Raw genomic sequence first — 17,135 nt, 5'->3', positions numbered from 1 at the left:
TGACTTTATGGAGGACTATGGTAGCGGTGCAGTTGCTATATATATCTTCTAATATTTTGACAGACGGCTGTTCTACACCTTGATTCCGCAATGCCTGTATGACTGCTCAGGTTTCCACTGAGTCGAATGCTTTCTCGTAATCAATGAAGGCTATATATAGGGGCTGGTTATATTCTGCACATTTTCCTATCACCTGATTGACAGTGTGAATATGGTGTATTGTGGAATATCTTTTACGAAAGCCTTTACGAAAGAATCGTATTTAGGTATTCTCCAATAACTCTTATCCCCCACTGTTCCCAATTCAGGCCTCGGAATCCCTCCTGTAAACATGCGGTAAATAGCATTGGCGAGATCGTGTCTCCTTGCCTGACGCCCTTCCTTATTGGAATTTTATTGCTATATATATATATATATATATATATATATATATATATATATATATATATATATATATATATATATATATATATATATATATATATATATATATATATATATCAGTATTTTGACATAAGGCTCATCTACACAGATTCCGCAATGCCTGTATGACTGCTGACTTTCCACTGAGTCGAATGCTTTATCGTAATCAATGAGGGCTACTAAGAAATCAAGGCTACTAAGAAAGGTGGAGTCGCGAGAAAGTTCGTGCAGAAATGCTTCAACTGTCGCATTTTGTGCGACGTGAAATCAGTTGGAAATTACCTCAAGACGAACAGCACTTAAGAGAAAATGATATTAGGACGTTTAGTTTAGTTCAATGTTGAATGTAGGGGAATCCTTCATGTTGGAGAAGACTTCAGCGAAGGAGTAATTATACACCAGTATTACCGCACCGGGACGAACTTTTCTTCAACTGCGAATTTCATGAGTAAGCCAGAGTAAGGCAGTGCTCAGGTGAATGCTAATGAGTGATTATTCTCTTGAGTGCTTATAATTTCAGGACTTGCCTTGGGAATGTCCCGAATAGCGTGCATACTCTGCTACATTGTTTCCCCTTCCCACGTGCACAGCAGCATACTTAGTCGGCCTCCCTACCTTTCTGTCATCTGTTTCTCACTCTCTCGTCCCAACCGGCCAAGACAGAAAGGCTCTAGGGCGACTATTTCAGCACATACCCAGATATGTTTCCGCGTCCGGGCTGACATGACATGAGCTGCCGTCTGCATACCGTGTGACGTCATGTCAGGAGCAGCCCACCATTCACGCGAAACAAATACCCGCGCGCCCTTCCTTCACGGCTCTGTGCACTCGAGGCTCACAGCTGCTGCGTTCGTTGCCAAGGCCGAAACCCCTCTACGCGCTCACAGCTTCCGGCGTGCAGTGTTACTGCGCCGTATCGTCGCCTCATAGCGGACTCGAAGTGCGCACAACGCTCAATTGGAGCAGCGGCAGCACAGCTCGTCTAAGTAAACGCAGAAGATGGTTACTAGCACGTTTGTGAGTCGCGCAGTAATAGTTGCGCCCTACGTCGCCGAGTGCAACTAGTGTCGGGCAGTGTTGTTCTGGTGCTAGCCGGTGCTCCATGTCCGTGAAACGCGTCTTGCTGGTAGTCGGCGTGGTTGCCCTGATTATTGTATCGTGCCTTGTCGGCCTTTACATAGCGGCACTCCTGCGACGGCAAGGGATATTTCCGCGAAGAAATCGAAACATTCAGGTAAGGTTCTAGTCTGAATTCCAATAAGCTGATTTAGATCGATAGATAGGCATTTTCTCTTGGTTTTCTTTTTTTCTCCCTCTAAGCTTGGCATGCTAACCTTCGCGATCTTCCAACCATCCTTTATGTTTACGATGATCGATAACGGTTCGCCGGTGTCGAAAGCATAATGTTGTCAATTAATTTCGTGAGCGCAGCCGCAGAAACCTTTCGAAGCTGGAGTGCGACTGTTTTTTATCACCAGGCGCATTCTCCTTGTCAGTAAGAATCGACGCCGATAATACGCATCATCATAATATCGCGTAGTGCTCTTGTCAAGCTGTATTTAGACTGCTTTATCCTAAATAAAACTGGGCAAACCAGATAGTATCAAACATTAGAAAATTGTCCGAACATTATACTAATGCTATGGTTTAAATGATATTACAATGTTCCAATCATAATTAGAAAACAACATAACCCGTATACTTCAAGCGCTGCGTCTCGAAGGTTTTTTTTTTTTTTTTCAGTGCTAAGAGAGTAATGATTCTCTTCGCCTAGCAGAATTCCGCACATAAATCTCCCAGATTGTACCTGTTATCGGTTTCATATAAAGTGCTAAAATTTCATTACAAAACGGTATCACCCGTTCATCACTACCGCTCAAAACATCCTCATGGTTGGGTATATATAAGGTGTGTTCTGATAAGGACGGTAATCGAAGTCCGATGAACATTTTCTTGTTTTCTTTGAAATTTTTATATCTGATGTTCAAATGTGTTGTCACAAAGGAATGGTACATAGTTTTGAAATCTAACTGTTTAGTACTGGACAAAACGAAAATTCCAAACATTATCGTCTACTTATAGTTCTGCCTTCGTGCATTCATAAACCCTGTTGGAATAGAGCTTGCGTACTTGTGGATAGACTATTCGCTCGCATTATTTTAATAGCAATAAAGGCGTTTCAGTTTCAAAGTTACCACACTCGATTCCCAAGTTCACGTTGTTTTTTCGTGCTCATAACCAACTTCAAATATTTTTACGGCGAAAGCCACATCGTTTCGGCAAAACTTGCCTGTGCCGAAGGCGCACGTGGCACTAGCGTCGCCAACACATGTACAAAGTCATCATATTTCTGCGACCAAGGCACCTTCTTGGCAGATTTGACAGTACTACACGCACAATGTACATCTGTACATAACATTTCGCGCACCATTCTTATAACTTTCATTAAAGTAGCTACGCTTGATCTAAACGCTATGAAAGTTTCAGCTAAGCGTTTTATAAATCTGGTTGCAAGTCAAACTGCCATGAAATACTTTTGGACTACGCCAAAATTCTGGCTCCCATTAACCCGACGTAGAGAAGCCACGCGAAGAAGCAAACGTATCCCTGCTTTTGCTTATGAAAAGGCTTACAAGCAAAAACAGGCTTCCAAGGTATTTTCTAAGCTGTTGCCATTGTGTTAACTAAAATGCAACCACATGCCCTCAGTTCGAAGTTGAATTCACGACAGTTAATGTCTTTAACAAACAATATCCAGTAATGGTAACAGAACGAATTACGGTCTGCATTGAGCCTTTAATTCTATAGTGTAAAACAACACAATTCAACACTTTTTTCTTGACCTAAAGTTACCGGGTACTATAGTCTTTCACGAAAATTTTAAAGAAAATCAGTGGTGTTGTATTTTTTCTTAATCTCCCTGAAAGTTCGTCTTTTCTCTTCCAAATACTTTGCGTTCCAGATGATTTAAGCGCCTAATTAAACGTCATCTGACCAGTCTAGAACTACAAAGTTCGTCCAACTGCAGTAAAAAGGATAGATTAATACTGAGAAAAAATTGCAGACTAAAGTGCTTACTGCGTCTTGTCCCACTATTGCATTGCCCTTATTAGAATGCCCTACTTTTTAACAACGTTTGCGACTGTTTTGCTGCGAAATTATAGGAGCCAAAAAGTATTTTTTCGGTGCTTGAAATAGAAAAGTTTGCATACAATTACTGAAGATATATTCAAAATCCACACAATTTCACTCTTCTTTTCGCAAGGAGCCGAACAAGTGATGTCGCGAAATAGTGAACATGACGTTTTCCACCTCATTGGATATAGGATTTGCCCATAATACATGAAAATTTCACAGGAAACAAAAATGGTCATGTGACCCGATTACCGTTTTTATCTCAACACTCTCGCAAACAAGAGAACTGTCAGGAGGTGAAAGTATGGACTGCATGAATTTTCTGCATTTATGCGCTCTCATGTACCCTCATTGACCCCTCACAAAGCGTTGATTGAACCTGTGCGCCCTCCTAATTAGCAGGTGGCACAAAATGGTGACTTTTCCCCTTTAGCGAAAATTACAACAATGTTGTTTAAACGTTTATTTATTGTCAGGAAAAGACTACTGCGACGTTTATTTGGAACTTTTCAGAAATGCTAGAAAATAACCGATATTAAGAACAGTTTTAAAATTTTGACCAAAACCAACAAAAACGTTGCCTTAACGTTTCGCTGCTACCTGGTAAATGTAAAACTGTTTCTTGAAGCCTTAATTTTAAACGAAATGGTCTTTGTCGATACAGAGGTTGTTTTTTTTTTACGAGGTACTTTTCGAAGCCGTTTTTCCAATACTCTCTAAGTACACACTGTCTACAGAGGCTTAAAGTTCTGTTTTTCTTTCCACAATAAGGATTTCGAAAGCTCCGCGTTTTTCTCATCGTCAGAGGCTTTCCTTCATACTACCTAACTTTGTATCATACGTCACAATTTCATGACAAGCCCGAGCTGCTCGACTGATTCTGTAAATTCGCGCCAACTGTTCATCATGGGAGCAGTGGTGCTTCAACCAGCACTGTAATGACCGATGCGAACACAGCAGGAGTCAGCGGCAAACTGCCTATTTAGCAAAACGAACGAGGTTAGGCGCAGACGGTCACGCGGGGACAAGGCGCCGAACGAAACAATGTGCTCAAGCCATACACGGGGCACTACACGCGAAGTGGACCATGCAGCGGCAACAGTACCGTGGTACACAGGCACCTCGTGTACCGTATTTCCGTTAACTTTTAGTGAAGTACCGGGAGCCCGCGCGCCCTCAGTGCACCGAGCAACGGCGCGCTTGATCGCGGAGGCCGCGGAATGAGCAGATCACCCTGAGGGCGCCAGATGTATTGTTACACCATGGCACTGGTGTAACCTTGATGGAAAATTTATCAGCGAGGGCCCGAAATCCGCCTTGTACGGTAAAGCCCCTTGAGTCCTATTTTTTTTTCTTTCATGAAGGGAGGATGTCGAGTGGGCGAGGGCTCTGTACTTATTAGGAAATCGGAGGGTACACGGCGGTTACACGGTACACGACACGATACAGGAGTCTAATGATCACATCGACATGTTATCACATGCGCTTACAGCGGCTTGGTCTAGATTCCCTAGGCGAACTTTTCTCTCCCTGCAAGTGTATTGTCTTTCATAGACGTTTTTTTATCATCATCATCATCATCATCACCATCCAACCCACCTCGTTGCTCCGCACCCATCTTGAGGCTAAGATAACTTCGCGATATCTATACCCCGCTTCAGTGTCAGCAGGGTCCAAAAAAAAAAAAGTCACGACCAGCCGCACCAAGCACAGCACCGTGAAGCGAGGCTGTAGTGGTGACTGAGTTAGTCTTCATTACAACGGGGCTGGCACGAAGGCCTATTTACGGGCGAGAAGTGGGGCCAGAAAATAAACGTGAGGTCAGTGCTTGCCTCGCGTGCAAATTCCCAGTGGGACAGCAACGTCGGTACAAGGACCACGCGCGCCGTTACCCGGTGTTGTTAAATCACGGTATGCGGTGACATGGGGTGCTTTTTCCTGACCTCATGGTAGCCGAGGCCATCCCAAAACATGTGCAACACTGTAGGCCAGTGGTAGAACAGCCGAGGCCTCTCTCAGGTTGCACTGCTTAGAGTCATCGAATGAGTCGCGTCTTACCAAGCGCGCGGCGCTAACCACGGGCTGCTGCTAGAGTTACTGCACAGTACCATGCCGAGTTGCGCGTTTTACGCTATATTGTTCCCCTAAGCATCCAAATTGTGAAGGAAAGCCGCAGCTCTTCGATGCAGGAGGCGGACTTGGTGGAGTGGTTACACTATAAGTGCAGGCTCAAACCGCTTGATTCTGGCTGCCGAACTTGGTTTATTCTAGGCATACGGGTTTCTGTTTGGAATGGAATGACAGAGCTTGCTAGTAATGCGTCGGCTGCACCAAGGCCTATCAGTTGCAAACATATTCGCCATGTAGTGGATGAGTGGCGCCATCTGTTGTAAACTTTTTAAAACAGAACAGCGTGCACTTTGACAGGGACTACGAGGAAGACACGACACAGACGAGCGCTGACTTGCAACTGATGTTGATTGCTTGGAACGAGGCACATATATACAGTTCCAACAAAACCTGTCAAAGTGCGCGCTGTTCTGTTTTAAAATGGCTTACCAACTCGACCAAACATCCGTTTCAACTGTTGTGAACACCACAAATCATGAACGTTTTCGTTTTAGCAATCGGCGAACACTTGTGTAAAAATTGCGCGCATTGATAAGAATACATCGGTTTCAGTGAACATGTGCTGCCGGACAAAAAAAAAAAAAGTGCCGCACAGCACAAGAGCAGTAGGTGTACGAATGGGCTGTCAGCAACGGTCTAGTGCTAAGCGAAGCGAATGAGATGGGTTTTCCGCAATGCATGGATGCTTTCAACCACGTGACCGCGTTCAGCCAATAGAGGTGCGAGCAGCGCCGTGTAAACAAAAGTGCAACTCTGCGTACTTATACAGTCACTCTAGCTGCCGCTGCCCAGCACTTCGTCTGTGAATAGCTTGATTCGAAAGCGTAATGGAACATGCGAGAGAAACGCTGATATTGATTTATTGTTATTGGTTATCTGCAGCTGTGTTTAATAAAGGAATAAGGGCTGCCAAGGAGGCGAGCGCCTCAAACTGAGGAGTTTTCCATGCGAAAAGCGTATCTGCATTTACGCCCTCGTGAAAGATATATCCTCTGTGCTTCCCCCTTAGCGCGCGCGCGCGCACACACACACACACACACACACACACACACACACACACACACACACACACACACCTCCTTTTTTCACCTTGTCCCGTCTGTAGCGCTTTGAATTCTTTCTATCATGAACTAACTGGCCCGGCTGACTCCCCTCTTAGGACAGTCTGCGAGGGCAAGCTAGTGTTCCTGTATGAAACGCTAAGACAAGCGGACTGTCTTGTCATGTGTCGGAGGAGGATGAGGAGGAAAAGCTTTATTAAGGTGAAGTGGAGTTGAGCGAGCTTATGGGTGGGGCCTCCACCAGGGCTCCACCGTCCTGAGCTGCCCTGTGGACCTGTGGTATGAGGACCCGTTGGTCCTCCAAGTTATCGCAGGTCAGCAGCGCCTCCAAGCGCTCAAAAGAAGTGTTTTCCGTCGAGTCCAAATAGGAATAATTACCGATTCCTCTTTATAGTCTATGCCGGCAAGCACTGCGGACTTGCCTCGCCATCTGCCGGAGGAGAAAGAAACCGAAAGGAGGTAAAGCGTGGCGTCCGAGACCGGTGGCTAACTTTGGGCTATGGTGCTTTGGGCCAACGTCATAGATAAGGAGACAATTGGAAAACTTGCTCCAGGGATGCAGTCCCAATACGGTCCCCGCTTTAATCTAAAAAGACTCATATAGACGCGAGCGCTATCTCTAGGCTTGTGTCAGTACCACGTCCATTGTGCCACGCCCGTTGACTGCGCTTGATCACGTGGCCAGTTTGGTATCTGGTTTAGGCTGGCTCTAGCCTCGCATTGTCCGCGCCGGGTGCGGCTGCTTCTGGCCGCGCGTCGCTGTTTATGTTCACTGCTTGGATTTCGTCTACGTATTGATAAGTTCACGTGCGCTCTACACCTGGGCTCTCAGGCCGAAACTGAAAGCCCTTCTTTCCGTGGTTCCACATGATGAAATCGAAGAAACACGACGTGTCGCTTGCCTCCTCGTAGTGCGGCTTGATAAAATTCTTCACGTGGGAAATATGCGGCTGCGCAAAGTAGTTTGCAGGTCAGCGTGGCTACAGCTGAAGTCGCTGTAGCAGCACCAAAATTTTGCGAAGTGCGAACCCCTTAGTGCTCACAATGCAGCAGAGACTGCCATAGAAACGCACCTTATTAGGAGACTTTCCCTCAGCTTCTTTCAACAGTTCTGTTAAGGAATAAAAAAATGAGTTATTGACACTCTCAGAAGCTGCCCAAGGGCAGCTTTTTTCTACGATTCCTCCATCTGTAGTGCTAGATGGGAAATAAACTGATTTGATTTGATTTGATCAAGAGGAAGACATGGGCTTGCGAAAGGCCTATAAAGCGTAAACAAGATAACCGATGGACGCTAATGGTAACGGACTGGATACCAAGAGTAGAAGCGGGTGGCAGAAGTATAAGTGGGCGGATAAGATAAAGAAGTTTGCGAGGATAAGGCAGCCGCAGCTGGCACAGGACAATGTTAATTGTAGTAGTGTGAGAAAGGCCTTTGTCTAGTCAGGCTGATGATGATGTCGACTGTTGATTCGTCATTACTTGAGGCTCGAGTTGCCCGCATCACACCAGAACCCCTCCGATGTTCGAGACAAAATTTGTTGATCAGTCGAGAGAAGTCGCGTGACTTTGTGACGTCATCACAACCAGCCCTCGGGTTTGTGAGCAACCTAGGTTTCTAGACAAGAGCTCAGACAAAAAAAAAACTGTGATATGTGTAAATGTCAGCACTGTCACAGCATAGCGGGTACATTCTACTGCAGTATAGTAGTCCGAGTATGGCGGTTGATGGACTGAAAATTGCAAACAAACTGACGCGTGTTTGCCTGTCAACGCGCCGCGCGAACCATACAGCGGCGCCGTCGGGTAAAGTTGCGCGGCGCTGCCGCTCCCGCTGCTGAGGGCGCCACTGACGTAGGTGTCGAGGCGCACTGGTGCGAATGCCGGCGCGAGGATGGGAGCGCTGTTATTCGCTCGCGGGATAACTGCTACTAAGCATGAATCGTACAAACTCGTTATATTTACTCGTAAAGCAGACATCCTCTAAGCATAACAGGTGATCACGTTAGTTGTTAGCCAGTAACACCAACGCTATGACATGTTATGTGAGGCACTTTCAAGATACGTGGGCATGGCTCGAAAAACTACATGACTGCTCCGCTAGCGTAAGTGGTTATAGTACAGTTACAATGCTAGTCTACGCTGCGCTAAAACAAAACTTAAGAAGAAAGGCACCAACATTTATTTACACATTTCACAACAGCCGCTGTGCTACAAGAGTAGCTACTTTTACAGCTTCATTACTTTTCGTGAGAGTGGCTTCTGCCGAAACAGCGGCTTATACAAATCATTCTTGTCTGTTATCGAACAGGCGTAGTTCACCAGCAGCGGTCTGATGAATCTAGTTGCCACAAGTAGAGAAAAATGTTCACGGTGACTGCTGTCACTGAAAGGGCACTTCAGCAGCCTTGATTTACAGATGGCTGGAACAGCTGCATCTGTCAGGTTCTTCAGTGGATTTTCAAGTCGTGGGTTTTCTTTTAAGCTTGTCTCCACAAACAGCCGCAGCGTGTCTAAGACATAGAGTAATTCGTCAGATGGGTAAAGCAGCCCACCACGGTCCTGTTCTCGCGTGAACTGCTCGAGTGGGTTACCAGTAGGTGGCTTGGTTGTGAGTAAACAGCACTGCTCACATTCCATATGTTCACTTATCACACGAGCAATGTAGCCACCTACATAGAACGTGGCCGACAGCTGCAATGTAGGTAGAGAAGCAGGGACATGCTGCACGTCTAAGCGTCCCAAGATTTCCAAAGCAGCCTTTGGAAGCTCATCGATCCTCCCAAGTGCACATAGCCCTGCAGTCCTAAGTCCAGTGCTGTGGTGACTCTCATGATATAGCACGTTGCTGTGTTCAGATGTCGCGGCAATTCCCGTCTTCAAGACTTTTTCTAGTCCTGAGAGGACTGACCGCACGTCAAGTTGGTCGTTGCATCCCAGTGACCGCCTCAGGGTTCCAAACAGCGCTTCAATCGGGTCACTGCTGAATTTCCGCGTTAGTACAAAACAGAACTTCTCCTCAGCTAACAGATAGCGAATGCAGCAAGCAGTCGAGTATGTTGTGAGCAGAAGGGCCTCGTACGTTTCGGCTGTGAAAAAGGCACGAGGATAAGTTGCATCTTTCTTCAGTTGGTCGATATATAGCGGAAATGTAACTTCCAGCCATTCCAGCCTAGAATCATTTTTGTCGTCAAAGTGCCTGACGTCAGGGAAATTTTGCTCGATATGTTGGTACTTGTTGCTGGTGTCGTGCAGTAGGAACCACCGATGGATGTTCTTCATAAAGAGTATTGTGGGTCCCGCATAGGCAAATGATGAATGGCAGCTTTGTCCTGCGTGCTCTTTCAAAAACTCCAGAGCAGATGTAATGCCTGGAGAAAAAACTTCGACAGCTCGTTTGACGTTCATTTTTTCAATATTGTTCGGAAAAACATGTTTTCTGGTTAGGCTCCTCACAGGTTTTACAATCCAATCTTTCTGCATCTCGTAGAATTTCTTCAAGTGAGATGACGAAACCTCGCCTTTCTTTCCAAGGTCGCGTGCAAGGAACTGAGAGCGGATGTTTTTCAAGACGTGGCAATAATCAAAGCTTAAAAAAAGCAGCCGATCAGGATTACACGGATGCTGTATCCTGTACGTGAGGAATCCGCCGCAGAGGTCCTTCATGGCACTCACGTTTACTTTATGGTTGTCGCTCACAAGGCGCACCACCTTGAAGCCTGCCTCTTCAACCTTAGTGAGAACATATCACATCAATTTGGACAGCTGTGCGCCATTCAGTCCTTTCGTAAAAAAGTACGATGCTGGTATTCTGTATGAAGTAGACAGGCCGTTAATTACAAAACAAAGCAAGGAATTTGCCAGTACCGGCGCACTGTCAAGATCGGTGGCCACACCCATGTCCACATGGCCTACGAAGCTATCTTGCTGCTTGTTGTACTGCAACCTTGGCTTTATTCGCATCTCGTCGACGATGAGAGAACATACTCTGGACTGCGGCGATTCAAGCTTGTCAAGCTCTGCTTTCAGCCGGGCTTGTACCAAGCGACTAAAACCTGTCTCTCCAGAGGTACTTCCAATGAAGTTTTGTAGTGTGTTCCTACTTGGAAGCTTCAACAATTTTTCCTTTCGGACGTGCTCATAGGCCTTTGTAGAAAGATGCCTAAGTACAATGCAGTGTCGCACTACATCTTCAGACCATGTTGGCATTTTTCGCTTGAAATTGACAACTTGGTTGAGCAGGAAAACTGCAGCAATGTTTTTTTCTTCCGCTTGTTCCCGGATATATGTTATATCTCCAAAATTACTGTCTTCTTTAAGCCTTTTCAGCTCCATTTTATATTTATCTACCGTGGTGCGAAGCCTCTCTATTTGCTTTTTTAAGTCTCTCTCCTTCCTCTTCCACTTGATTCTTTCCACTGCCAGCCAGTAGGAAGATCTGATGTCAGCTTGCGTTGTTTTGTCGGCGCGGACAAGTTCTTCTTCATGCTTTGTACAAGTGGCTCTTGATTGGTGTTGCGTCACTTCAAAATAGTTGACACTTGTAGTTGGAGCGGCTTCAGAGACCTCACTGTCAGCATCAGACGCCGGCATTTCCACGTTCGTGCTTTCGTCATGCTTCATGAGTTTTTTCGCTGGCTCATCTTGGCTATGGTGATGCTGAAAAGCTGCTCTTTTTCTTCCGCTTACACTGTGCCTCTCCTTCAATACATGGTTTGCATGTGACGTCACGTCCGGCGGCGCGCGCTGCGGCGGACATGTTGGTGCAGTCTGTGCGGAGTTGGTAGAGTGCGTATCGCACGCGTTTCCTCGCTAGTGGTAACACGTGCAATTTTGTTGCCTTTTGTGTGGCATGCCGCCGCTTCTCAGTAAGCAGCCTTTAGACGCTACCTACCGCTTAGATCTTACGGGGTTGGAGCGCGTTCGGTATGCGGAAAAAGTGCGTCTCTGCGATAATATCGACCCGTTCATGCTGCGGCCGGGAACGGACACAAGCGATGTCGACATATTTCCAGAGATTTGTTACGGTGACATCGTCAATTACCTTGCTTTTTCTGCAAGCTTTCTGACCCTTGAAGAAATGAAGGCGTTTAAGTTCACCGAGGCGCATAATTATTTCACTAGCGGCTGGGTGAAGGGACTGTCGGCAAAACAGCTGCAAGGGGACAAGGTGCTTCTACTTGGAGAGGTAAGCCGCAGGGCATTGATCTTTGTAAGGATTAGAGTAAAGAAATAACGGTTATTAAATCCACAAGTGACTGAGTGTAGGCAATCACTCAGTAAAGTTATAAAAAGAACTGTTTACAAACTGTCAGGCTAGTGATTCATTTCTTCATATGTACTGAACCTGGACGACTTCAGATTAAATTGCGAGTTATTCTATTTTTATGGGCATATGAAAGGAACCGTTGCTGGTTTATCTTAGTTTGGAAACCCAGCAAGTTATTGCGCAAAAAAGAAACGGTCATGCGTGGAGAGATTGTTATCGCTCGCTACAGATTTGTCGACCAACAATTTAGGTCTCGCCTGTCGCGTCGCGCACTATGGCCGGCATTAAGTGATCAAGCTCATCGCTGTTGCCGTTTTCGACGGTCCGGTAGCGCGACAAGATCGACAGTGACTCCTCAGCCTGACACTCCGCTTGAGCCGCGCGTTTCTGGGTCCGTCGTCTTGCCGCGCGAGCGTGGCGACCGGGATCACCATGTTTTGCGCTGTAGCCGAGCAAAAGCGTAGGGGCCCAGTCCGGGTCTGTCTCCTCCCACAGTTTTGACGGCCTGCCTACAAAATGCAAGAAAAATTTGTTTAAAATGAGATTTTCCGCTATGCTTGTACGTCATGCACCTAAATAAACACTGTGCTTATGCAACGGACTTACCTTTTACGAAGTGGGCGCCGCAAACACGTATGCCCGTCCTTTCGGTGTTAAGCTCGGCGCGTTTTATCCGAGCCAGCCACTCCTCCCGTCGCTTCGCGCATAAAGCTTTCGTACGGTCACCTTGATGCTTGATGACCTTTGGAAGACGAAAAAAGTGTGTGTTTGTTGATTTCGCCCAACAAGTGCGGTTGGAGCATCCAACAACAGCGCAGATAACCATCGCAACGCCGTCGAAGTACACCGTACGCGCGAATTGCATCAAGTGCACCACGAACGCTGCGACTGCACCAACATGGCGGAACAGTATCCCAGGGTTCCCAGCTACGGCGTCAGTGCAAGCCATGTATACTCGAGGTTGCAAGTACGACGGGTAGTCACTGAACACTGATGGTACAACTCCCTTTTTCAGACGGCGCCGTTTGCCCTCTGCGAAGTCAGAGATTTTGAAATGTTTGCTGCATACCCTTGAATAGTTGGAAGTGCAGTTAGGTACCCAGTCATCTCTTCGTATTGCTTTCAGCCATTGCTCACGCTGTGCAGCTTCGACGGGGATCTCATGAAAAGAAACGCCGGGCTCCTTCTTTTTACTGTCCGACCGGCACAATGGTACGCAGCAGTATGCCATTGGGAGCTGTAAGAAGAACAATTTCGGTATCAGCTGTTACATTAATTGATTCATCGCGTCCTGCAAACAATTTTTTTTTCTAACTTGAAAAACAAGGAAAACAAACATACGCGTTGCATCTTTCGGTTTCGCTCACTCCAAAGCAATGGTCATAATAGGTAAAGCTTGTGTTTTTATTTTATCAAAGAATTTCACAATTAGCCGATACATTGCAAAAAAAAATACTGCCCTGGAGCACATGTAGCATACCACACAGACGAGCTAACCAGGGAAGAAATTAGCACCGCAGACCAAAGAATACTAGCGCACATTTAATATTATTGCCTTACTGGCGCGTAATAAACAGTTTATGGTGCTGTCGTTATTTTTCACAGGCCTCAATGCGGCTGAATACGAGTTTGGCGGTTTCCGATGCAAGAGAGGGACACAACGATTGAGTTGACAACATTTTAAACTAATATAGCTTTCCATCGTTCGGTTAAGCTCACTTTAAAGTAGCCACCATAACAATAGGTAAATCTTCTGTTTCTATTTTTTCACAAAATTTCACAATTAGCGTATGTTGTAAAAAAAAATGCGCAGGAGCACATCCAACATACTACGCAGACGAGCTAGGCAGAGAAGCAATTAGCATTGGTGGTAGTGGAATTTTTATTAAAAATAATACAAAAAGGAGCATTTGCAGTCCAAAAAAAAACACGTGCACATCCCGAATTACTATTGCAGTACTGACGCGTGCTAAACGCAGCTTTTGTGCCGCCACTATTTTTCACAAGCCTTAATGCAGCTGAACACTACGCAGCGATAGCCGGAAGGATAAATCAAAGCTGGCACTCACCACTTGGTGCAATGCTGTATTCCTGCGGCATCGGAAGGCACAGAAAAGTGGAAGTAAGACCTTGCACACTGCAAAAAAGCCCACGTAACGACGACAGAGCAACAGCACGTGGCACGCGGCTATCCGGGCTGCTGTGGGCGCCCCAACGTCGCTGTCGCCATCTCTCGGCAGCCAGCGGCGTAACTTCTCAAAGGAGGAGGAGCGGCGACGACGGCCGCGGAGCGCGGAGTTGACAGGCACAGAAAGTATAAAGGAGGCTATGCAAACACACACAGAAGTTTCAACAGAAGCTGAAAATCTAATGCTATAGCATTACAATTTTGTCTGCCTTTTCTCGCTTAAGAAACCTGAGCTTTAAATGACAATAGTCTCTTTTTCATTATGACAAAGTATGGTCTGTCAACACAGGCCAACTTTCCTCTGTCGTCAGGGTCCCCTCAAAGAGCTCTGGCTACGAGGCTATTTTCTGTCAGATCGTTACGAAGTCCATACCTTTCTCTGCCTCCAGGGTGCCGACCCCAGCTGCCCAGTCTACCCCGAGCAATGCTGGCCGCAGGCGGCGCAGTACCCAACCCCAGCCCCGATCGCGTACGGGGCTCCCGTCGCCATGCCTCTGACTTCCTCGTGGCAGTATCCAGCGCCCAGCCCATACGCTGCCCAGCAGGGTCCGGCTTCATCGTACCCGGGGCAGCCGTGGACCCCGCAGTACAGCGCCTACCCCGGACAGACTCCCAAGAACACCAGCCCGTTGTTTCCAAATTAGTCTGTGCCCCGCTTGAAGAAAAAAAAGAAGTTGCGCGGTGTGGTAGTGCGTCTACTTTGTAAATATGCAAGTCTTGCTTCCCCGGCACGCAGATCGAGAACGATGCTCCATTTTGCGGTGATTCAACACCTGGCTTAGCGTCGCTTTTACGTTTCTTGTTGACAAGATGCCTATCGCAACAATGACTGCAGCATATTCTATTATATACTGCAGTCAACGCAGTCAAGTTGCGATTCGACGCTGCTCAATAACCCATTGAGACATAGTGTCCTGCAGGCATGAATGAGCCGGCACATTACTACGACTCATCGCGGCGGCTCAACTAGAGCACGACGTCGCAGGTTCGATTATGCAGCTTGGGGGGAAACTTCTTCACGCGCAAAGGCTTGTTCAATAATTAAGTGTTGCGAAGAGATGGTGCTATTTTAATGAAGTGCTCTCACAATACTGCCACCAATGATGATAAATATGTGCCATTGATATGCTATGAACCGATTTACGCTTCCTATGAAGTATTTTGTTAAAGACGCTTTGGAATAAAATATCTTCTGAAACACATCATGCCCCTTGCGCCTGCTGACACTACACACCCCGAAACGGCAGGCGCTCTTCGTGGAAATACTGCCACGCATTCCGATAGTAACGCACCGCCAGCAGCTTCACCGACGATGACTGAGGAGTGATCGATATATATATATATATATATATATATATATATATATATATATATATATGTGTGTGTGTGTGTGTGTGTGTGTGTGTGTGTGTGTGTGTGTGTGTGTGTGTGTGTGTGAACACACATTGCCTCCTTCGACTGGTCGGTGCACTGGCTGTTAAAAGACTCCCGCAACGTGGCCACGACTGACACTGTCGAATCTATTCAGCCCCGAGCATACATTCTCTGGCTCCTCGTGCTCTAGGTGGAAAACAGCCAAGCCGAACTGCACGTACGGGCCTTTGCCTTCCAAAGGTTTTAGCAAAATGCTTTCTCATTATCGTATATGAACATATGGCGACTCTGGACTTCGTAAACTTGCCGTCAACGCAGTCCGTACCGTGCCCGTAGCATGCGCACGCTTTGTGGCACGCGAGCGCCTAAGCAGCGTTGTGCGCATGCGCGTTCGTTACCGGTAGAGTCGCTGCGTAGGCAAGCTCACAGCGTATGCCCAACTAAAATTGTTTAATGATATTCTAGCTGAGATCAAGAAGACAAAATGAGCATGGGCAGGGCATTAATTTCATGCGAAGGCAAGCTAACCTATGGTGTTCAAGAGTAAGGGAGAAGGAAGATACGCGTAACAGACAGCGACAAAAAGTGAGGTGGCCGGAGGAGATTCGGAGCAACGTTACTGGAACTATGGTATCTGTAGATGAGTAGGTGCGCTGCCGGCGGGGTAAGCGCGCACCCTTTTTTCATGACGCAGCGCTGGCGCCACCGGTGAAATCACGGTTTGCGTCCGCTCCTCCGGCCTTTGCTATGCACGTATGAAGCCTGTTCACTTGAATAATTTTTAAGTGCGCGTGACTTTATCGCGAGTACAATTGAAGAAAGAAAAAAGAGAGAGACGTGTGCATGTCATAGGGGCCAGGGATGCAAGAGTGGAATGTCTGACTAGTTCAGCTCAGCCGCCATAGGTGCAGTATAGATTGCCCCCTAGTACTTTGTGCCATAAGGCGGTCCCCAGAGTACAAGTTCAAACGCCATATTACGGCATTTTTTTTTCTATTATCCCTCAAAATGTCTGCACAAGCAAACAATTTTTCGTCCAACAATGATAACGTAGCTAAGAAAGTACTTTTAAAGCTACCGCGCAGCCACCCACCGTACCCAGTGGAGGGCTCGTTTCTCCGATGGCTGTGAGATGGCGCTACGGGTTCCACTGCAGCCAAGCTTTTCGACTGGTTCACCGTCGCAGCAGATGATGGGGATTTCCAAATAATTTTGACCGAATCAAACTAGTACCCCACTTACATGTAGTATAAAACAAGACTGATCACCAAATGCAACCTCAGTGTGAAATCTGAGTCCGAACAAACTTGCAGTTAGACCGAGATAATTTTTTTTTTCGATTTTCTCTGATCGACGCAACAGTCAGCGTAGAACTGAACCAGTTTCGCAGCTTCCCATCTGGGCACTGTGGAAGAATACACCATGGCGTAACACAGGAATTAGAAGCGGGGTTACATGCTCGCGGAATATTTTCTTTTCTAGTTTTTTTTTATTTAGCTCACTTCTATTCGACATTGAAGCAAGCATTTGCTCTCAGCTAATGTGCGCTTTCATG

At 46.5% G+C, this 17,135-nt stretch overlaps 1 protein-coding gene across 1 annotated transcript; it reads left to right on the top strand.

Annotated features, from left to right (window-relative positions):
- Window positions 1-1,344: 1,344 nt before the first annotated feature.
- LOC144110243 (uncharacterized) lies at window positions 1,345-15,406 on the top strand. The gene is made up of 2 exons (XM_077643080.1): window positions 1,345-1,657; window positions 14,596-15,406. The coding sequence occupies exons 1-2, from the start codon at window positions 1,526-1,528 to the stop codon at window positions 14,848-14,850; spliced, it is 387 nt and encodes a 128-aa protein (XP_077499206.1). The 5' UTR covers window positions 1,345-1,525; the 3' UTR covers window positions 14,851-15,406.
- The last annotated feature ends 1,729 nt before the right edge of the window (window positions 15,407-17,135 follow it).

This window comes from Amblyomma americanum, chromosome 11 (genome assembly GCF_052857255.1).
Source record: "Amblyomma americanum isolate KBUSLIRL-KWMA chromosome 11, ASM5285725v1, whole genome shotgun sequence".
Classification (NCBI taxonomy): Eukaryota; Metazoa; Arthropoda; class Arachnida; order Ixodida; family Ixodidae; genus Amblyomma; species Amblyomma americanum.
Note: the sequence above shows the minus strand (reverse complement) of the source record. Positions and strands in the feature narration are given on the sequence as shown.